The sequence below is a fragment of the Nuphar pumila genome, chromosome 17 (genome assembly GCF_984573655.1).
Source record: "Nuphar pumila chromosome 17, dmNupPumi1.hap1.1, whole genome shotgun sequence".
Taxonomy (NCBI): Eukaryota; Viridiplantae; Streptophyta; class Magnoliopsida; order Nymphaeales; family Nymphaeaceae; genus Nuphar; species Nuphar pumila.
The window spans coordinates 18,260,810-18,284,072 of record NC_143265.1 but is presented as its reverse complement, the minus strand read 5'-3'; the positions used below and the strand labels follow the sequence as shown (position 1 = coordinate 18,284,072).

The 23,263-nt window shown below is 38.0% G+C and overlaps 1 protein-coding gene across 1 annotated transcript; it reads right to left on the bottom strand.

The window, feature by feature from the left end:
• Positions 1-1,121: 1,121 nt before the first annotated feature.
• Positions 1,122-7,711, bottom strand: LOC149811748 (malate synthase, glyoxysomal-like). The gene is made up of 5 exons (XM_089992912.1): positions 7,325-7,711; positions 5,901-6,226; positions 3,024-3,209; positions 2,069-2,213; positions 1,122-1,577 (listed from the first exon to the last, which is right to left on the bottom strand). The coding sequence occupies exons 1-5, from the start codon at positions 7,709-7,711 to the stop codon at positions 1,122-1,124; spliced, it is 1,500 nt and encodes a 499-aa protein (XP_089849038.1).
• Positions 7,712-23,263: the final 15,552 nt, after the last annotated feature.

Sequence of the window (23,263 nt, the reverse complement as noted above, 5' to 3'; positions counted from 1 at the left end):
AAATTTGTGCACTTTTTACTTTTTTAGAAAAATGTGTTTTGATTTTTTTTTCTAAATCCAAAATACTCATAATGCCCAAAAAAGTAACCACATATTTTAAAAAATGTCATTGTTTATAAGAATATTTATATAATTTTAATAAATTGAATACATCTAATGTTAAATATAACTAGTTTAATGTTATATAAACTATATATAAGTAATGTGTTCCTTAAGCCTATTTTTTCATTAGGTCTGGTTAGGCCCATTCAACAATCATACTTTTAAGTATTTTTCTCATATCTAACACTGTACATGTGATCTATAGGTTTTGTTTAGTGGGAGCCAGCTTTTGGATCACCTAAATTTGACTTGTATGCAGGTTTTCCTGGTGATCAGAAATCAATGGCTACGAAGGTACCAGTTTTTTCAGCTCATAAAATCATGTTTTTTCATTGAAAAACATGATCCAAGAATTGATTCCCACTGCGCAACGGTTCAGATCTATCATAAAACACTTAAACAATATAGGGCAAAACAAGAAATAGGGCCTAATATGTTCAGCTCTCTCTCTCTCTCTCTCTCTCTCTCTCTCTCTCTCTATATATATATATATATATATATATATATATATATATATATATATATATATATATATAGGGAAGAGGGGCCGTCCAACCAAAGGAAGGTCCAAAATCTACAATCAACAACGATCTTGCTCTCCTTCTTCAATACTTGAGCATATCATTGATTGGGCATCATATAATTGTTCTTTTTAATTTGTGTAGTAAGAAATATGCTTTACACAAAAACTTTATGACATATAGACATGTTTTTCAAAACATGAAAAAAGAATGTCTCACAATGCATTTAAAAGTTTTAAAAGCAAGGAGTATCACACTTCCGAAATGAGTTTCTAGGAACACACTTTCCACCTATGTAAGAAGCTTCCAATAACAGTGGTACCACCAAAAACTACCGCGGGGTCGCCCGCGTGGCTAGTGGGGTGGTTGTGAAGGTGTTGGGTTGAAGACCCTGGATCAATCATGAGTGTGTCTATAGCTTTCAGAGGTGGGTTATGTAAGGCAGGACGGTTGTGAGGCCCCACTAGGGGTTTTCCCTTGCTTCACGAGGGTTCCTCGTCATAAAAAAACAACGGCACCACCACCAGGGTTTTCCCTTGCTTCACGAGGGGTTATCCATTGCCAGTTCTGAACCCTGCTGATTTCTGCAGTTGCAGCATCTTCCATGAGATTATACAGTGGTACAGATCCAGTCCCGCTGAGCCAGGCAGCCAGATATTGTACCCCAACACGTACATTGAGTCTTAGACCATCCACAGTTTGGTTCCCGCTTGACCTTTGGAGCAGATCATCTTCTGCAAGTCTGGCTGCATCTTCACGCTTCATCATTTTAATTTGATTTGGTCCATTCTTCATGTGTTTATTGAAAACCTCCATTACCACCTGTATCATGCTAGGATGAGCAGCCCATGTACCATCATGCCCGGCACGAACTTCTCGCAGTTTGTCCTTGCGAACCAGCTCCAGCGCTGCTTCATTTGCAGCCTCATTATCCTTGATTGGAATTTGGGCTGCCTGTACATCGATGTAAGAGTTAATGTGTCCTTTTCAGTTACCAAAAATTGTTTGATTTTATGCATCTTTGTTATTCACTACTTTCAAGAATACTGGGTGCTTTCAAATGGTAGAAATAGCCAATATTCAGCATGGTTCAGATTTGGGTAAATACAGAATCCTATATAGTGAATGAGACATGCCAATCTGATTCAGATTCAGAGTGAAGAAAGTTTTCTGGTTGTATGTAAATCAGTTTCAGATGTTAATTGGACTTGTAAATAAAAATAGAAGACCAAATCCAATTGTTTGGCCAGTCAGAGCTGTTGGAGGTTTATGAATCTGATTAACCGGTCTTCGAACATCCAACCTAGCTATTTCAACCCTCTCTTGCCATGCAAGCACAAGGTGATTGCTTGGGAGAATGATCTGTGATTATTTGTCTAAATTTCATGGACCAGCAACTGTTGTAAACTTGAAAACTCCCTATTATTTTCACTAGCAGAACTTACCATCCCACCCATTGCATGCACCCCTCTTCTATGGCATGTGTAAATAAGGAGGTCTGAGTATGTCCTCATTAGCTGCTGGGTCATGCCAACTTGGACGCCGTCAGGAAGCAAAAGGTCTGGGTGGGCTTGAAAGGTCTTGACATAGCTAAAGTGTTAGAAAAGTTTTAAAATATAAAAATCTTGGTGATTTTGTTTACTTCCAAAAGTGCCTTGAAAAAGTTTAGTCCTATATCTAAGAGAGAAAAGTTTTTCAAGAGGTTTAAATAGAGAGTTTGTTATCTATTCTTTACTTTGGTAAGCCTTGAGTCTTTAGGTGGATTGCGCCGTTCGCGCGCGTGTGTGCGCAAGGGCGCTTGAGGCGCAATGTGGCGTTTTGATGGCGCACTTTGCACGCTTGCAGCGGTGCGAGGTGCAAATGTCCGTTTTGACTTTTCAGTTTGAGATATCTGGCCGTTTGAAAGGTTTTAAAAACATTTATATTGAGTTTATGGTGCTTTGTGGCTATTGGACGGTTTTGAAGGCCTTTGATTGACAGTCAAAGGTGGGTGACCATTCAAGGACCTTTTCGTCCTATTTTCAAACCGTTAGGATTATGACCATTAATCTCATTTATCTCAAAATGTTTTGGCCTTTCTAACAAGTCTATAAATCTCTTCATTTTTCATCTTTTGGATAATCAAAATTTCTGACTCTCCAGTTTTCTCCTTTCTTTCTTCTCGATTTGGCTTGCAGAGTTCATGTGTGGGAGAGGTCATCTGCTCTTGCGAAGCAGTGACTCTCTTGAGGTTCAAGCCTAGTTGTATCCTGGGAACTCAGTCGTAACAAAACCCTTTTTCGCATCTTCGGAATTCTCAGAGTGGGGCGATTGAAGTTCTAAAGATAGCGATCTTAAGAACGTACCTCTAGGCTTGAGATCTCCTATCTTAAATTCTTTTTGTCACAAGATTGGGCTAACATAAAGATGTAGTCCCACCTTCCACAGTTGAATCCTAAGGAGTGTTCTCTCAACTCATACAGTATCTCATCCATCTGAAACACTGTTGGAAGAGTCTCAATCAAGACTGTTGCTTTGATGCTTCCTCTTGGTATACCGGCTGCATCCTCTGCCTTCTCAAATACAGACTTCCATAGACCAGCTTCCCTGCCAAAGGTGGTGAGAGAGGTGTGAGATGTGGGGGTGTTTGAGGGGTGGTTGGGGTTAGGGATGTCAATGGGTTGGGTTTGTGTCGGATCACGACGCACCCAGATAACAACCAATCGAATTTGGGCACCCAACCCGGATTATCTAGAGTTAAAAAATGAATCTCAACCCCAATCCATATAACCCAAAAGGTATCTAAAATGTATATTTTCACTAAAGCATGCATGAAAAATACTTAGAGTCGGCCCCGTCAGTTCAGATATATAGGCAAAGTTATGTCCCAGACCTGATCAGCATTTTACTCGGGTTGGGTTCACATTGGCCTACATAATATTCAGGTCGGAATTTTCCATGCCCATACCTGGTATTCAGATTTGGGTTGATTGGGTATCTGGCACGAGCCAGACCCACTAACAGTCCTAGTTGGCGGATCAGATCCAGTGATCGAGCCAGTGTACTTACTAAAGTACGCTGGTTCAAGAAAAATCGCGTTTTACACAGTAAATCTCTACCCTTGTCAGCAATTTTCTGTGTTTTGTGTTTTACACAAAACATCGGTACCCGCATAGCAGTTTTCTGTGTTTAGTAAAGTACCCTGGCCTGATCACCTAACCACGCCCCCCTAGTTGGGGTGTTTGTATGGAATGATTGTCAAAATCAGTAGTTGGCATGCTATGTCACATGGGTGCGGGTGCGGGTGCGGGTGCGGGCGCGGGTGCGGGTGCGGGTGCGGGGATTCGGCACTTCCAAAAAACCCGGGTGCGGGGGTGCGGCAGGGGCAAAAATGTAATAAGTAATATATATATATATATATATATATATATATATATATATATATATATATATATATATATATAAAGGGGGTTGGGGAATAGGCGGGGTTTGTTTTTAAAAAGGGGGTTGGGGAATAGGCGGGGGTTTTTTTTTAAACTTTGCAGCTGTCAGGCAGCTGCTGTCAGCAGCTGACAGCAGCTGTGCTGACAGCTGATGTCAGCAGCTGTGCGTGAAAACTGAAAAACTTACTTTATGCTAGTCTGTCAGCAGCTGACAGACTAGCATAAAGTTTTTTAAAAAAAAATTCGAAGCCCATTTGGGCAAATTTTTTTTTTTTAAAATGGACATTAATGATCCTGGGTGCGGTCAACGCACCCAGGATCGAGTTGACCGCACCCGGTGCGGCACCCGCACCCGCACCCGCGTTGAGTCGCGTCGACGCGGGTGCGGCACCCTCCTAGCCGAATCCCTGTGACATAGTTGGCATGCTTCAAAAATTTGAGAAGGGTTAAAGGAAATTTCCTTGATCCTAATTAATATATATATATATATATATATATATATATATATATATATATATAATATGTTAACTGAAAATATGTGAACAGGAGTTTGAACCAGCATTTCCAACATTTTTTTTTGCAAATCCAACCTTGCATTTGCGTTCGGTGTAGTCCATTTGCGGTTGGATAATGTATTTTCAATAAAAAAATGTGGTTTTTGGATGCTTGAATATTCACAAAAATTCTAACCCATTGATTTTCAAGCTTTAAATGATCCTAATCGGATGATCCAAAAGTATGCTTCTATAAAACTAAGCATCTAAATTACATTTGTACGGTCAAATTTAAGAAAAAATAAACACAACCTATGAAAATCTCGGTTCATACTCCAGTTAACATATTCTAGCGGCATATATATATATATATATATATATATATAGAGAGAGAGAGAGAGAGAGAGAGAGAGAGATGGGAACCTACTAAATGGGTGCAATGCTAAATGAAATTTGCTATTGAATTTTTGGTGTTTTTTCAAATTTCTGACCATACATATGTGATCTATATGCTTGTTTTGATAGGAATCACTTCTCGTAGCATTTGATTTCGATGCATGGGTAGGTTTTTATAAGGTTTCAAAAATCAGCGGCCTACAACTTTTATAAATTTTTGAGGTTTCAAATACCATTTTTTTCATCCAAAATGCAGGATCCTAGTGTCGATTTCTAGTAAATTAATCACACTGAACACATGTATGGGGTTAGAATTTTGAAAAAAAATACTGAAAATCCTTTTCACTTAGCACCATGCCCATTTATCATGTTCCTCTCTCTCTCTCTCTCTCTCTCTCTCTCTCTCTCTCTCTCTCTCTCTCTCTCTCTCTCTCTCTCTCTATATATATATATATATATATATATATATATATATATATATATATATATGGAAATGAAAACTTACAAAATGAGCATGATGCTAAATGAAACATGTTCTTGGATTTTCATTATTATTTTTGAAATTCTGACCCCATAGATGTGTTCAGCATGATTGATTTACTAGAAATCGATACTTGGATTATGCATTTTGGATGAAAAAATAGTATTTGGTAGTATTTGGAGCCTCAAAAAATTATAAAAACTGTAGGCCATCGATTTTTTAAACCTTGTAAAAACCTATTCATGCATCAGAATCAAATGTTGTGATTCCTATAAAAACAAATATATAGATCATATCTATCAGAATTTTGAAAAAACACCAAAAATCCAATAGCATATTTCATTTAGCATCGTGCACATTTTGTAGGTTTTCATTTCCCTATATATATATATATATATATATAAGGTTTTCATCAGGGTTTTGGAAATCATGGTTCAATGTTAGATTTAAGAATGCAAGATAAACATCCAGCATGCCTACTTGCCTTGAGTGCTCCATCTTGGGCAGATAAAAGAAGGGACCAAAACCTGCACCTTGTGTTGATCTAAAAGTGGCACAGTTATGGTAGAAATAGAGTCCAAAATCAACAAGGCAGCCGGTGGCAGGCTCATTGTCTATAAGGATGTGAGCTTCTGGCAGGTGCCATCCTCGAAGCCTGACTAAGAGGGTTGCTCTCTCTCGGTTCAGTTTGTAGGACCTGTTCCTCTGGGTGTCGTGGAAGCTTATGGTCCCATCCACTGCATCTTTCAGATTGACTTGACCCTTCATGAGGTTATCCCAAGTTGGTGAAAGGGAGTCTTCAAAATCAGCCTGCAGACAAAACCATCAATCACCAAAACTCTCTCTCTCTCTCTCTCTTGGTTTGGAAACGCTGGAGTTTATGAACTTGATCGTGACTAGTGTATTTTTTTTATATGGCAGTACCGACATTAGAGTATTGAAATCAATAATTGTCACAGACAAAAATCTAACCAATGAATTTACTTAAATTGTTGGCAAATTAATATGGTTTAGTTGTGGATTTTATGACCAAGATCAATTGGCAAAAAACTAGTTTTTGATATATTTTCATCAAAATGACCCTATGAATGTGATCTACATGTTTTTTTAGTAAGAACTGGGTTTTGAATCACCTGTCCAACCTATGTATATGTTTTTATGGCGATACAAGAATCATTTGTTATATTTTTTTTAAAAAAGAAAAGGTAATTCATTTAGCAGGGTAAATGCAGACTTGAGAAAGTCTAAATAAAATATATGCGAACTTGAGGAAGGACTTGAAAGTCCCTATAAAATATATGCACCTGATGAAGTTTTTATAAAATATATGCAGACTTGAGAAAGTCTGCATAAAATATACACGAACTTCCTTAAGTCCACATAAAATTTATGACTTAAGAAAGTTCTCATAAAATATATGCAAAACCAGAAGTTCATATATAATTTTATGTGAATTTCGTGAAGTCTGCAAAAAAAAAATGTGAACCTCATTTTAAGTGAGTGTATGCGGCACCTGAGAAGCGAAGCTAAGCGACAAACTTTATTATTTAAGTGCATGCAAAGAATAAAAAGAACATTTCAACATTGGCTATTTGCAATGTTTGACATAAAAAAATATAAAAAATTGTATGCTTTTGAGAAAAACAAGTCAAATTACCTGTACAGTCATTTTCCATCAAATTAATAAAGTTATTAGCAGTGTGGAGCGATGAGGTATCACTCCTCCCTACCACAGGAAGCACGGCCCATACCAATGTTTAATCAGCATACAAAGTGAATATATATGACTCGGGTTATAAATGCACGACTTTTTCTTACTCAGAAAAACATGTTTTTCATCTATGATCCCAGAATATAGGTTGCAAAGAGTATGGCTTTCACCTTAGGTGAAAGTAATATGCAAATTACCATGAAAACTTTGGCTCCAGAATTGAGTGCATTGATGATCATTTTCCGTTCAACTGGACCCATGATCTCCACTCTCCTGTCAGCCACCACTGGAGGCGTTGGGGCACATGCCCAGCTCCCCTCCCTTATCCATCGGCTCGGCGGATCGAACCCAGGGAGCTGACCAGCATTATACCTCTCCTTTGCTTGCTTCCTACACTCCAGTATGTACTTGACAGGCTGCCTGAATTCTCTCTGCAGATCAGCCAGGAACTGCAATGCATCCTTGCTCAGGATTTGCGAATACCTGTGGTTATAGCACCCTCGGATTTTGACTCCACGAGGAACTTCATAGTTGTATTTCTTCTCCATAACGCCCTCGGATTTCGACTCGGTGAGGAACTCCATGATGCTCAAGTTACTGAGATGTGTAGAGATGCGTTGTGTGCTTATTGTTACAGAGACATGGCCTTTTAAAACGAAGGCTGTTACCAAAGTCACAACTACTGGGATGATGTGAAGGCATGGCCTTCAAACATGGAGGCTGTTACTGCAATCACAACTATTGATATCAGGTTGTTATTTGGTGTCGTTGTGTAAGTCAATCTCAACCAAGCATGACACATGCATCCCCGCAGTTGAATTGTGGTTCTTTTGGTTGTTGCAGTGTAAGGTCCAACGTAAGATTGTCCAAGACTAGGGTTGATTTGAATGTACGTAGGAATTAAGTAGGTTTAGACCATGGGCCGGGAATTTTGACCCTGGCCCAGCCTGAACCAGGCTAGTAGGAGTTTATATTTATATATATATATATATATATATATATATATATATATATATATATATATATATATATATATATATATACACTACAAGAAAAATGTGGATTAGCGACCGACGCTATCCGTCGCTAATCCATCGCTGAATAGTTTAGCGACATTTTGACGATGGATTAGCGACGGATAGCGTCCATCGCATAATTATCGACAGAACTTATTTGTCGCTACTTCCGTCGCTAACTTGTGATGGATTAGCGACGGACATGATCTGCCCCGAGTCCATCACTAAATAAGCACTGATTTGGGTTTGCGATGGATTATATTCCGTCGCTATTTTAGCGACGGAATATAATCCATCGCAAACCATCAAAAAATCATCGCTGAATATTAACGACAGATAATATCCGTCGCTAATCCGTCACAAAAAAAAAGAGCCACGAGGCGTGCGCCTCATACGCCTTGAGGCGCATGCCTTGAGGCGCACACCTCGAGGTGAGCCACGCTCACAATGAAAGTGGTAAGAGAAGCAACAGAATGAAATAAATGAGAAAAATTTAAAAAGCAAATGAAAGCAATCAAGCATTAAAATAACATTAATGACAAGAGAAAATGAAGACTATGTCCCCAAGATGGAAAACTCTGAGCCAAAGAGATGATGTAAAATCTAAACCTAAACCGTTTAACCATAGAGATTTTCAAGACATAAAATGGCAAAGAAATTCATAGATTTCAGAAAAAAATGAGGATTAAAAGAGAGACGTGGGGGTGATAAAGGCATATATATTAATGTGAACATTTAGGCCAAAAAATAGCCAAAAGTACCCATGCACAAAGACTATCTTAGAGATGTGAAACAATTATTGGAAAAGAAAGACAGAAATGATAATGATGCTTAGCATTCTGTAACAACGATTGATCTGTAGAGTATTGAATAACAGTTCATAATGCTTTAGAATAATTTTCAGAATTAGAACTGGACAAAAACGATGAAAAGCTCACCTGTAGCAAGAAGGTGCGATAACATCAACTAGTTCACTTGCCGGAAGACAGAAATAAGAAACCTGTTTTGGAGAGAGAACAGAGTTAAGATGAACTAATCTAGTAAAATACTGAAGAAAAAATAGAAGGATGACTAATTGTAGGAAATAAGTATATGCAAACTTTTATACCTCATCAATATGGCCATCCAAATGCTTTAAATGGACCTGTTCACTAGAAATTCATTAAAGATGATCATGAAGGATTCTGGCAGGAACGAACTTATCTATTGTTCATAATATCTCTATATAATATAACAAATGTAGATGTTCATGTAAGTCATCTTAACAAGCAGAGGATCAATAAATTAAAAAAAAAAAAAGATTAGAATTGTTCTTGATTTGGCAGCTAATTACAAATCACATTCTCTTTACTTGGAACATTTCAGATGGATATCTTTATGGTTTTGCATCTGCAGATGTTAAATGCTTTTCTGCCTATAGGAAATAGGAATTCTCTTGTAATTGCAAACTTGGTAATCAATAGAATCTAAGGAAAAAGATGGGGAAACGGCAGTGAAAGGTCAAAACTTCATTTTTGTGAAGCATTCATAAGTAAAAGGCCCAAACGAAGCACTCAAGAATGGCAATTCAATGAACAAATTGATATGAGTAATTCTTGTGCTTAAGTAACTGGACTTATATGAATCATATATCAGAAAGAAAAGAATGCCAAGTGAGCAATTCAAAAGCTAACTCTCCTTGTAATCTTGCATGAATTCATAATGTAGAACAGTCTCAGGATCACTGCTCGCAGCTTTTAGAAATTTCTCCATCCCATCCCGAGCTCCATTGTCTGGTAATAATTTAACATCAAAAGGTTACCTGGAGCTATTTTCTGGTAGTTCCACATTTTTCATGCTAATTCCATGCAAACCACGCTCACAATGCACTTGCATTTCCTTGACCTGTCTCAACCAGCTCTCCTGGATCAAAAGCCACAAAGTTCTATGTTAGGCTTTTCTTTTTCAGTGTAGTACACACATTGCTCATGAAGACAGAAGCTACCATGCTCTGTTTAGGAGATGACCGTTAGAGGTCACAAGGGTGGAGTTGTTAAATGCATAGCATCAGAATGTGTTTGGAAACATAGAAAAAAGGGTATTTGAGGGTGTTGGCATCAAAAGTACCACCTCCAACTCCTCAAACCAGCTACCACCATAAAGAGGTGGCAATTTGGAGGCACACACCCCACAACCACTCCCACAGTGCTTCTGACTACCACCAAGGTAAATCATGCAAGCGTGATGGCCAATGGACCTCTTTTACCAAACACCTTTCAGGCAGAAATGGCAAAGGAGTGACTGAATCTTCCCAAATTGATGAATAGGAAGTGTCAATTTCATGGATTCCACTTACCTATGGAATCCACAATTGCATTATCAGCATCCAACCAAAGATAGCCTCTTTCTTTTTAAGAAAATGAGAAAGAAATTAAGAGAAAAAGCATATTATTTTGTATGCTAGAACAGAATAGAAAATAAAAAGGGAGAGATTATAGATATACAGAAAATTCTAGCCACATAAAGATAAATTTACAAAAATAGATTTACTTTATCTCTGACTCACAAGGTAATTTCCCTCTTGTTGTAGGGCCTTCTCCATCTGATCAAAAAGAGATCTCCACTTCACTAGATGATTTTCAGGTAATCCATTTTGTGTAAAACTAGCGCTGGAGGATCGTTTAATGCATGTGTCATTCCCTTGGTTAGGCAAGAGCTCCCTCGACATAATAAAAGGCAATTCAGTTTGTATCATGGTTTGGATTCGCTTCTTACTGCGTCGCAATGCTGAAGCAAGTGACATTGAAGCCAATTGCCCGCCAACAGGAAACAACCATCCTCCGTTGAATCTGACAAAAATCAAGACTAGCATTGCCGAATCTTCACATAAGAGGTGGCATAGTGAAAGAAAAAGAACGAAATCGACCATAACATCAACATCAAAAAAAGGAAAACCAGATCCACAACATCAAAAAAATTGCACGCTCTAGTACACTTAAAGAAAAACAAAACTACATAACCAGATCTTCAAAGAAGAGACAAAATGATGATGGAAAAAATGACTAAGATCCATCTTAACATCTTGTACAAAAGGAAAACCATTATTCTCCACCAACACTGACGAGAGACTGTTACCTGGATGCCTTGCTCGAGACAGTAAAGCTCTCAGCACGCATTCCCGACCTGAATGTCGGCCTGACTGATGTTAATTGAGATGCACTCTCTCATCTTCGCGAGGAATCGAAAACACGAGACCGGTCTGCGGACGAGGAAGAGAAAGGAGAAGAAGAGAAGGCTCGGGGGCGGCTGCGTACAGTGAAAGGGGAGAAAAGTGTGAAAGAATAAAAGGGGAGGGGGGGGAGAGTTAGGGCTTTGCGGGGAAATGGGGGGGATCGGTTTAAATCGAACAGTGGCGACGGAATAGCGACAAATTTTTTTGTCGCTAATTCCGTCGCTAGGCATAGACAGATTTGTGACGGAAAAATTTTGTCGCTCATCCGTCGCTAAGTTGTGACAGAAGTTTTCCGTCGTTAATTAACATTTTTTGGTATTGGGATTTGGTGACGGAAAAAATTTTGTCGCAAATCTGTTGCTAATTAGTGACGGATTTGTGACCAATTTTTTTTCCATCGCTAATTTCGCAAATATTTCAAATTGTAGCGATGGATAATTTTTTATCGCTAATTTGCGATAGGAAAAATCCATCGCAAATGTCCATCGCTAATTAGCATTTTTCTTGTAGTGATTATATATATATATATATATATATACGGTAATGCAAGGTCCCACTTAAAAGGAGTTTTGCATGTTTTTTTTTGTGGACACGAAGGTCGGAAAAAATTTTGTGTGAACTTTGTGTTAATCTTGAACTTTGAAACATCGCAGTTCGCATATATGTCACAAAGTTAACATAAAATTGTGAAAAAATTTAATATAAAAACTAAAACACCACACCTCATGGCTTTTTTCACATAATTTTTTAGGGTTCTTTGTGCTCCCCAACTAGTGGTTCCCAACCGGCCTGCGATGACTTTTTTTATAGTACTTTTGGCATTATTTCAACAACTATTTTTGGTGGGACTTTATCCTCGAGTATTCTGGAATCATCGACGCTGATTTTTTTCAATAAGCACATATTTAACGGTTGAGCTAGTTATTTTTATTTTTAAACATTTTTTTTTCATTTGTTTTGACGATTCGTATACTTCTATTTCATCTTTCAGTTTTGTTTATATGTTGTGGATCTTGTATAATAAACATGATATGTTGGGCACAATGTTTATTTTTTTGTTTCCTTAATGATTTGGATTTTTGTCCTGTGTCTCTGTTGTCCACCTGTTTACCTATATTCTCTATCTTGGTATTATAGAAAATTCTTAATTTGTTTAATACAATATGCAAATTGAGAAGACTATGTCGAAGGATCCATACCTGAATTATCTCTATTGCTAGTGCACAATAGAAAAAGCCAAAGAAGAAAAATTATGAACTCGATCATCCTTTGTACTATGAAACAAGGAGCTTGCTTAAAACGTGGATAGAGAGGAAGACACATTCAATGCCAGGAATTTGAGTTTTTGATATTTTTCATGAAAAAGTACAATTCATGAACTCAAACACTCAGTAAAAAATATAAAGAAAGTTGGACAAACAACAGCTAGTCGTTTCACAATGACCTATATCTAAGAAAGAATATGTAAAAAAAATTGAAGGGTTTGTGACCGCAATCTTGCCAACCATCACAGAAGCATCTAAAGAGAGAGAGGGTAACTTAGTGGTAAAGAAGAATGAGTCATTGACTCACTCTGATGTTGTTGTGGACCTGAATGCCCGGATAGATAAGGCTAGAGATGCTATCAGCTACAGTGGTAGTGGAAAGATAAGGATGAAGGTATCTCACTAAGAAGAGGATGAGAAACCTAAGGTTAAGAAAACCTAAGGCTGAGGTTAATGTTGACCATCCTCAAGAAGTAGATGTATCCCATAATTTTATACGAACTTTGTGACATATGTCCGAACTTTGTCTGGTATGTGCAATGTTTCGAAGTTTGAGATTAACACGAAGTTCACACATAATTTTATGCGACCTTCATGATGTCTGAAAAAAAAAAGTATGTGAAACTCTTTTTAAGTGAGAGTTTGTGTTATCCGAAGTGCGAAGCAATATATCACGCAAACTTTGCAAGTTTCACACATGCGAGGGTTAAAAAGGTCATAACGAAGTTGGGTATTTGCATTTTTGGACATAAAGAATAGCAAAAATTTTAAGATATTTCAAGAAACATGTCATATTTGTCGTACACTATATGGTCATTTTCAATATAAAAAAATTTAAATGTACTTTTTATTATTACCAGAATTTAACTATGTTTTTAATAGTTTTTCTTTCTTTTTTATAATCATTAAAAACTACTCTATGCACTTATGAGTTCATTGGTGTAAAAACCTTTGGTCCCCGTGCACCCCGCTTCGACTTCATAACAAGGGGCATACAACCATGAGTATCGAACTCGTGATGGCCCTTAAGCTTGGTGATGTTCATGAGTTACCTCTACCATACGAGCAAAGCCTTATAGGCTTAGTGTAGGTTGTTTTTATACAAAATGTTCATTTTAAGATTGATGGTGCAAAACAAGATCACATTTACAATTGTAGAGCGAGTGCTAGAAAACATGTATTGGACAGGTCTTGCCCCAAGGATTGTGGTCGATGATGAAGGTTTTCAGAAACAAAAAAGGATAAACATAACATATGTAGAGAAGCAAGCAACCTCATAATGAAAAATGTAATAAATACTAAGATGATGGTAAAAAAATAGTAAGATTTTTGTAGCATTGCAAGAATCAAGCTCTTGAATATAAACTAAACTAAAAATTATTATTAAATTACCAAATTAGTGTTAGGGAAACATGACGATAACAAAATACAACAATAAAAATGATAACCAAAGAAAAATCACACACGATACATGTGGTTTAGTCTATGACCTACGTCCACAGATTAAAAAAAAAAGCAAAGTTTAACTATGATAAACAAAAAAGAAGATACATACAAACCTTCAATGTCAAAGGCCCTTAAAGAAGCTCTTTAAAAAAACTATGCATCGCACCTAAAGCTCTCTTTTTATGGCTTACACTTAAGGTTGTTCTATTTTAATTATGACTCTCTCATCCCATACTATTACACTTTTACATAAGAAAGACTCCAAAGAAAACAAAAAATAATTTTTAAAAGGACACAATTTTCAAGAGTGAAAAAGCTAATCTAGCCTTATTACTTGATTAAGTCTTCACATGAGATTAAGAAATTGTTGGGTTTTCTATCTCAATATAAATGGGTCATGGAGTGAAGCCAGTCCAAAATTTAAGGCACACTTAACAATAAGCTTACTGGAATCTCATCTTCCTAAAAAATGTATACCATCAGCTGCATCATTGCACTGTGCATGAGAATTACTAGAATTTTCCTTACTCTTTGTATCAAGAAGCTCATTTCTATGTCTTCACCTTTGTCTTCAAACAATGACACTCTCCTCTTTTTTCTACCAAGTCTGCTTGGGAGGCAGATTGGTGAAAGCTTGCCGCTCTATAACCATATATGGTTTCTAGGTCATAAACCTCGTGCAGCATTGGCGTTCTGTTTGTCTCTATCAGGTAAAGTGAAAAGTTTTACCTGATAGAGCCAGACATGAAGAATCTCCTTCCCACCCTTTCATGTCATGCCCTCCCGTTGAGGGCATCTGGCTATCTGTTTCCTAACTCTTTGGACAGGGTATTTATCTCCAGCAGGACCTTTCTACATGGTTCCAATCTTGGGTTGCCATCCGAAGCTTTTCCAAGCATGGTTGCCAGCATTTCAAGTGGTGATCCATCACGTTTGGGAAGCTCGTAATCTTATTATTTTTCAGGATCAAGTTATATCAAATCAAAAGCTTTGGTTGACCACCATGAACCTCACATGTGAATCCATCCTACTACAACTACAAGATCTAATTCATCCGACTGTTTTTCATTGGACAGATCACAGATGCCAATAGACGTATTCTGCTTACTCCTGAATGACTTCAACTCTTTGTTGCTACAATTTACGGTCTTCTGCTCCAAATAGTTTTCTCTTTCTGTAATCATCGAGGCGTGGTTTTTTGGTTTGGTTGGTTGACTCATTCACATACCAATTCTACTGTTGAGTGGGAACTTTGTCACTGAATTTTACTTCAAGTCCCAGTTCAAGCCAAAATTAGTTATTGAACGATCTGATATAGATCAGGTTCATCTCGTTAAGCATGCCATCCTCAATCCTGATCTTCGTCTTCCTGAAGTGAGGCCAGTAATTCAGTATTTTTCTCGGTTCTCCCAGATTATCTGCTCATGGATTCCAAATACTTCCAACTATATTGCTTACAATTTAGCTAAATTGGGTGAGCTCAGGTCTTTTCAGATATGGAAAGGATAAACCAGCCAACTGGTTTCCTTCTTTAGTGGACTTTGTAATTTTCTTTCCTTTGTACTCATGGGGTTATCTTAATCCCAGCTTGCTTATCTAAAAACTAAAAAAAGTAAAGCACTAAGAAAAAACAACAATAATATCAGGTTTAAACATCCATCAACCGGATGAAATGTTAGGGAACATTCCTGTCCAAACCTTTTTTATACCACCAGTATAGTCACAGTCTTTTTATGGTCTAGGCGCTCGGTCAGTCCTCTCTTTGAGAGATTTGTCTACATGATTGCATATAAATCTTGAAAAGTGCAAAGTTGAACATTAACGAACCCTAAAGAAACCAAAAGAAGCGCAAGTGGAAGATTCAAACTCTAGGTCAAGTTTTACTCAAACACAAGGAGTGACACAAATTATGAATGTGACACCTGATCTCAAATCTAAGATCTAGATCGAATTAACAAAGGAAGTTTAAAGATGATGGATAGAATGTAAAACCTGCAAAATTTTGATAATTATCAAAATAAATAAAGGATAAAATTCTTTGAAATAAATATGGTAACGTGATATAAGGTTGATCCAAATGGATCTTAAATCCAAACTGGATCAAATGGATCCAGTATTTGAATTCGGATATGATGTATGAAATCATATCTTGGATGGATCCGAACCCAATTAGGACCCAATTGAATCTTAATGGATTCAAATATGGTTGAATCGCAATCAAGATCCGAAAATGTAGTTAGAAAGTTCAGAAGATATAAAATATGTTTTTGATCCAACTCATATTTGAGATTCGTCAAAAAAATGAATTCATATATAAAAAAATTAACAAAGACCAATACTACAACAAGAGGTAATGTGGTGTAATGGCAAGAGGTCTTGCCTAGTTAGGAGGCAACCTGAGTTCAAATCTCATTAGCCATCTACATGGATTTTAGAAATAGGACAAGTCTTTTTGTCAAAAAATATCAAACGTCAGAAGGAAATAAGAAGATTAAGGTTGCAAACAACGAAATATACAATGGTGCAGTGGTGAGGTCCCTTGCCTCTAAGGGAGGAGAACTTCGGTTTGAATCCTCCTGTGCGCCAAGATATTTTGCTAATAATACCTTTATAAAAAAAAATTGAAATTTAAATTGTGTAATAACTCCTCCATTAAGAATACCTTAAAAAGGAGAACTCATTTTTTTGGAAAGAAGGTTGAATGAATGAACGTTCTTGGAAACCCAACCATCCAAATGAGAATGGTCCCTTCCCACAATTTTCAAAATGAGAAGGGGGAGGTTTCAAAACAAAGAAAATAATGAGCCACTCAAATTTCAAAATTTGGGTGGGGAGTTTGAAGACCTCAATTAAGGAGGTCGGTTACAAGGGGAAAAAATACATATAAAGGCATCATTTTGAGAAAATCTATCAAATATCTACAAGAAGTCAAATAAAATTTTGTTGCAAAGATATGCAACGAAATTGAATATGGTGCATTGGTGGGGCTCGTTACCCCTTAGGGAGGAAGACTTCGGTTCAAATCCCCTTGTGCGCTGAAGCCTTTTTTAAAACCATTTTTTTTTCAAAAAAATAAAAAAAGTAACTCCTCATTAAAGTGGCTTTAATAGAAAAACACGTTCTCAAAGAAAGGGGGCTGGGCGGTTTTCCCCAAAAGGGAAGCCCAACAAAAATCGTTGGGGAGTGGAATTGTTTTGGGAAAGGCCTCCACTCCCTACCAAATTCGAAATGAATGGGGAAGGTTACAAGAAGGCTTCAATGAGGGTGGCAGTTTCAAGAAAAAAAATGGTAGGTTGAGAGGAGTTTACAAAAAATGATTTTTGGACTCACCTCCCTCCTTCTTCCACGTCTTCTTCATTTCCGCCATTGCCATCATCATTTTTTTTTTGTCTCTCTCGGTTTCTCATTGACGTTGGGCCGAACAACGCAAGGGGAAGATGTGTGGAGCAAGAGGAAGCCTTTCGCAAAACTTCTTCGATCTTCACCGAGGTAAGGGTGTCATCTCCTTTGTATGTGCATTGTGTTATGCAACATATATATGTGTTGATTTACGTATACCATGATTCGATTAACAACCTTATACTGGGTTGGCACAAAAATCTCTCTAGATTTCTATAGTTATGTCCATGAAATGCAAGAACCATATATGTAAAATTTATGTATATGGCTTCACGAGCACCATGGTATGTATAAAAATGCAGATCCAGGGGTTTGAGGATCTGTATATTTATACATACAGTGTGGACATAAATCCATTCCTAGAGTAACGAAATCACAGCCTGATCATGTGTAGATTATACTACACGACCTGCACCCACGACAACGAACCTGTTAGAAGTTTCTGTATGTGTGCGTTAATTTTGAAAGGTGCATGAAATTTTCCATGTTATATGACTAGGAAAAATTGATGTTGTTCATTCTCGATATAGGTTGTACATACCGGTAGCAATACTAAGATTCAATTGCTTGATATATAATGGTTACATGGTCGTTTACCAAGAAATAATTATAAATGAAAACCCAAACTCGTTACCATACTTCATGGGCGTCATTCTTTCCTACCATAAAAACAAATAGTTCTTTTTTTTCATGGAATACCCGTACCAATTTTGATGTATAGGATCAACGATTAGGTGTCGCCTACAAACTAAGTTGTCACACAGTAAGAAAGAAGGTATATGTATACTATGGAAGTTTCAAACAGACTATACAAACTAGACTTTCAAGCCACCGAAACCCACCCCCTTTGGACTGACCGAGCAGGGAGGTTATAGTAGATTAGGTTGGTCATCCTAACCCAGTTTGACCCTGGGCAACTAGATCCCGAATGGGAGCGTAGCAGGAGCCTAAGGAGTTGCGATATTCTGTTGGGTGCAGATACTGTGTATAGTAGCATGCTGGTGGGCTGGGTGCTTGCACGATCTTTAGTGTGTTAATCCTCTGGATGCCTTGATAGACATTAGGACTGTTGTAATTAGACACGTGTGTAGGTTCACAGACCAGCCATATAAACCATAGTGGTCGACAACATAGTTTTTTTTTTGTGAACTCAACAGTTGGTCTGAGGTGTTGAGCAGGGTGGACAGCGACTACTACTCATGTTTAGGTGCAGCGTAGGAAGCCAATAGAACCAGTTGAGTAGGGTGGACAGCAAGTGTTGTTGGTGCTTACGCGGTCTGGCTACACATCGTTGAATAAAAAACAAAAAAATATAGTATATATATATATATATAGATAGATAGATACTTTCGTAATTACAAGTAGTGGGCTTACATGATGCATAACATGCTGGAATTTGAGAATATGCAGATCTGAATGACTGGGGTTGGATGTAGCCTAGGGATGCAGACCGACTGCAGTCTGCACACCCCCAACTGGTTACCTCTCCTTTGTTGATCAGCCTGCTGAGCACAACCATTGTGTCTAGCTTTGCTGAAGAGAGTTGCCTATAGCAACTGGTAGTACACGTCAACTTGCTTTGGGATGTTGCAAGTCCAAATAACCATGGTCTACATGTAATTGGTAGGTGTCTGCCGAAAATTTGGTTGCTTTTCAAAAAAAAAAAGAGCGAATAGAATACAAAATGGAAAATATCTATACATATATATAGATCTTCAACGGCAAGTTTCAAATTATCACAAACAATGATTGTTAGTTTGTTGCATGTAATGGAATAAGCTTGATTTTGATCGTGACATAAAGAAAGGTGAAAAAGATGATAAGTTTGGACATCATTTTATGTGAAATGATAAATGTGAGAATACGTCCGCAAAGTTAGCTACATTTATTATCTTCAAGAGAATGCATTATTTCCTTAAATGTTTTAGTTTTTGAATCATGTAATATAAAGAACTATCAGGTTAGTTCCATTGCATTTACTTTGAAAATCTCCAAGCATGATCGGGTCTCACAGACTATTGTTCATCGCACACATGAGATTATGTATCCTTCACATGTGAGTGTCTTGACCATGGTTCTAATTATAAAATGCTCATTTCATATATGAATTGAATTCTCAAAAGGGTTGTCATGTACTCAACCAGGTAGTTGTTATGTTTGAAAACCCGTTAAATTGATAGAGGGATGCATACTTTATTATTCGGGTCATTAGGTTATTGGAATGAGTGTGCTTTCATGTTCTTGCAAAAATGCATTTTTTATCGCATACATATGAAAATAATGTTATGCTACCACTGTGCTTTACCAAAAAATAAAATATCCATGTTGGAAATTGTTTCGATAGTAAACTAAATATGTGATTCACATATGAATTCTAAAACTATGTCCAGTACATGGACCGTGCATGATATGGATATTTACACAATTATGATCATTATTATGCAAAAATTCAAATCTAAACATGTGGTTTCGCAGAATGCTGATAGTGTCACACGAGCACTTAAGAAATGTTAAAGTTGGATTATGCCATGTGGAAGCATAACCAGTGTGGTACGATATGTATGCCCTAGCACCAAAAACAAAAGCTAAATTAATACATGATCACATAAATAAAAATTCTAGATTCTGAGTATACCTGAAAGATGATATATATTACCAGTTTCTCTTGAGATTCTGGGTATACCTGAAAGATGGTATATGTTATTCATTTCCCAAGGCTCTAGGTACACCTGAAAAATGGTGTATGTTATTGGACCCAAACAAACAAGAATGAAAAATATGCACATATAAAATAAATGAGGGATTCTGGATATACCTGAAAGACAGTATATGTTACTGGTTTTTCAGGATACTGGGTATACCTGAAAACGGTATATGTTACTGGTTTCTGAGGGCTCTGGGTACACCTGAAAGATGGTGTATGTTACTGGACCCAAGGTCTACCTTGGAGAGGGTAGATGGTACAAACTCCGTGGGACATTCTAGTTTTGTGAGAGCGAGGCATCTCACCCGGTCCCCAGTCCTCGAAGTTAGGGGGTCAGGACTACCAATGCATCCTATGTGATAGATCCAAGTCTTCTACAGAAGTTACATGTTGCATCCTAATTCTAGTTCTAGCCATTGAGGAGTACTCTCTCGGCTGTGAACCGTCTCCTTTAGACCTTCGTATGGCTAGTCATACAGAGTATTAATTGAAAAAAACATAACAAACCCCTGTGTGATCTTTATCTACTACGATGTCGAATGCCTGTGCGTACCCACATGGTAATTAACAAGAGAAAACATAAAGTTAGAGCATTTCTGAAAATCTTTAAGTTGCATATTGCTTGATGTTATAATTGTTAGAATATGTTTGTGATTTATTCTTGTGGTGCTTAGCTCAGATCTCTTTTCCTTTACATGAAAAATATGATAGCTTAGAAGTGAGCCATCAATATGATGTGTTGCATATTGATGTCTATATTTTATGTCATATATCATGAAATGTTTTAATTAAGTGAAGTGTACATCCACACTTGTTTAAAAGTTTGTTACTGCTTATCTAAATGTGTAGCACAAATACTTGTACACATGACACTGAGCACACTCATATGGATAGTATATCTCTTACTCAGACGGGGTAGTCTGACCCCTTATGAATTAATATTTTTAGAAAATAGAGAAAGGCGAGCAATTACGGTCATCGCTGCAGACAGTGCCATGTGACCATATCTTCTGCGGATGTTCTGAGGAACTCTAACTTGTAATAATTCATTTAAATATAATTTATGACTTATAATATTTCAATGTAAGAGGTTATTGTTATTGCTTTTGTACTATTACTTATAACCCGCCCAAATAAATTGACTAAGGATTTAATAAAAACCTTTCCGCTGTTGTTTAGAAAAAAAAATTATTCCAAAATTTTCAAGTTAAATATTTGAGGCGTTACATAGAAACTAATATAACTAATATTTTTCTTTGATTTGGTTTGCTTTGTAATTTGAGCTTTGAGTACTCTAGATTAAGTAGATGTCTAGTTTTGTTGAGGAACATTAATTTCTCAGTCAAGCAAAGATTTATTTTTATGCTTCAAGTTTAATGCTGACTCTAGATTAAATCAAAGCAATTGTCAACTTTAGTTTTCTCGAGTATCATTTCCTTACATCAATAAATTTTCAGCCAAAACCAAATCAGAAAAAATGAAAAACTAAAATTATCATTGGATATTTCTAGCTGATTTTTAATTTTTAAAGAATTTTTACATTAAAAAAGTAGAAAGGGTCAATTCAGTTCGTGCCTTAATTGGCCTATTCATTGAATCATTTTAAAAATCGATTCAAGTCCAAAATGGATACAGACAACATTGATCTAAACAAGTTTAGTAAGTCAGTTGGAGGCTCATGTGAAGTTTGCAGAGAATATTAAATGCTATGTAAAAGATCAAGCCAGACCAGGATGTCTTCCAAACAAGATCACACTCACACATAAAACATAGAGTTTTATAGTGGTTCGGTCAATGTGACCTACGTCCACTGTTGGGTGTCCCTCTATCTCTCTCTCTAACTTACACGACAGAAAGGAGGAGACATCCTCCTTTTTATATATATTTTCAAGATTATATTTAGTAGAACTCCTTAAACACAAGGAGTCTGTATTAAGTTTGGACTCCTAGATACAAACTTGCTCTAATACAGGACTCTTCTTTATAGGTTTGGTCTCCTTATGAGATTGCATCTCTTGCAGGGGATGACCACCAAAGGGAGGACTCTCCTCTCCAACCACTACAAGAAAACACGTTGTTAGCGACGGAATATTTCCGTCGCTAGTTAGCGACGGATTAATGAGCGAAAAACATCTGTCGCTATAATCCATGAAGCATACGAAACCAGCGACAGAATATAGTATGTCGCTATTTTGCAATGGATTTTGCGACATACTATTTTGTCGTTACGTCTACACGATTTACCGACGACTCTTGCGACAAACTTTAGTTCGTCGCTAAGTAGCGACGGACTTGGCGACGACGTATCGTCCGTCGCTGGTTTCATAAATTTGATTTACGTGGGCTTAGCGACGGATTAAATTCGTCGTTAAGCCGTCGCTAAGTTTCGAATAACCCTAATCCCAGACAGCTTTTCATTTTCTTCTTTCACTGCTCCCGCCGTTCGCCGGTCTCACTCCCGCCGTTCGCCGGTCCCACCGTCCGCCGGCCCCGCCGCCCGGAGAAAGGTAAAGGACCCCCCCCCCCCCCCCCCCCGAGTTTTCCAGCAGGGGGTCGACCCTCTGCCGGAAACGCAGGGGGTCGACCCCCTGCCGGAAAGTCAAGGGGTTAACCCCCTGCCAAAAACGCAGGCGGTTAACCCCATGCCCGAAAACGCGGGGGTTAACCCCCTGCGTTTTTCGGGAGGGGGTTAACCCCCTGCTGTTCCGGCAGGGGGTTAACCCCCTGCATTTCCGACAGGGGGGTTAACCCCCTGTTGCAGGGGGTTAACCCCATGCGTTTTCCGGCAGGGGGTTAACCCCCTACCGGAACAGCAGGGGGTTGACCCGGGCAGGAGGTCGACCCCGGCAGGGGGTTTAACCACCTGCCGTAACAGGCAGGGGGTCAAGCCTTTCCTGCTCAGGCAGGGGGGCGACCCCCTGCTATTCCGGCAGGGGGTCGACTCACTGACGGAAAGGCTGGGGGTCGACCCCCTGCCCGAACAGGGGGGTCAGTTAACTCCCTACGTTTCGTAAGGGGGTTAACCCCCTATGTTCCGTAAGGGGGTCGACCCCCTGCCGGAACAACAGGGGAGTCGACCCCTTGCCAGAACGGTT

Bases quoted from the DNA above. Each gene is read 5' to 3' on its own strand.
- LOC149811748 (XM_089992912.1), bottom strand. From the start codon at position 7,711: ATGGAGTTCCTCACCGAGTCGAAATCCGAGGGCGTTATGGAGAAGAAA. The intron at 3,210-5,900 runs GCAAGTAGGCAT...CACCTTTGGCAG, and splicing joins CCCAAGATGGAGCACTCAAG to GGAAGCTGGTCTATGGAAGT. The intron at 2,214-3,023 runs GTTAGCCCAATC...CTAACACTTTAG, and splicing joins AGGTGGGACTACATCTTTAT to CTATGTCAAGACCTTTCAAG.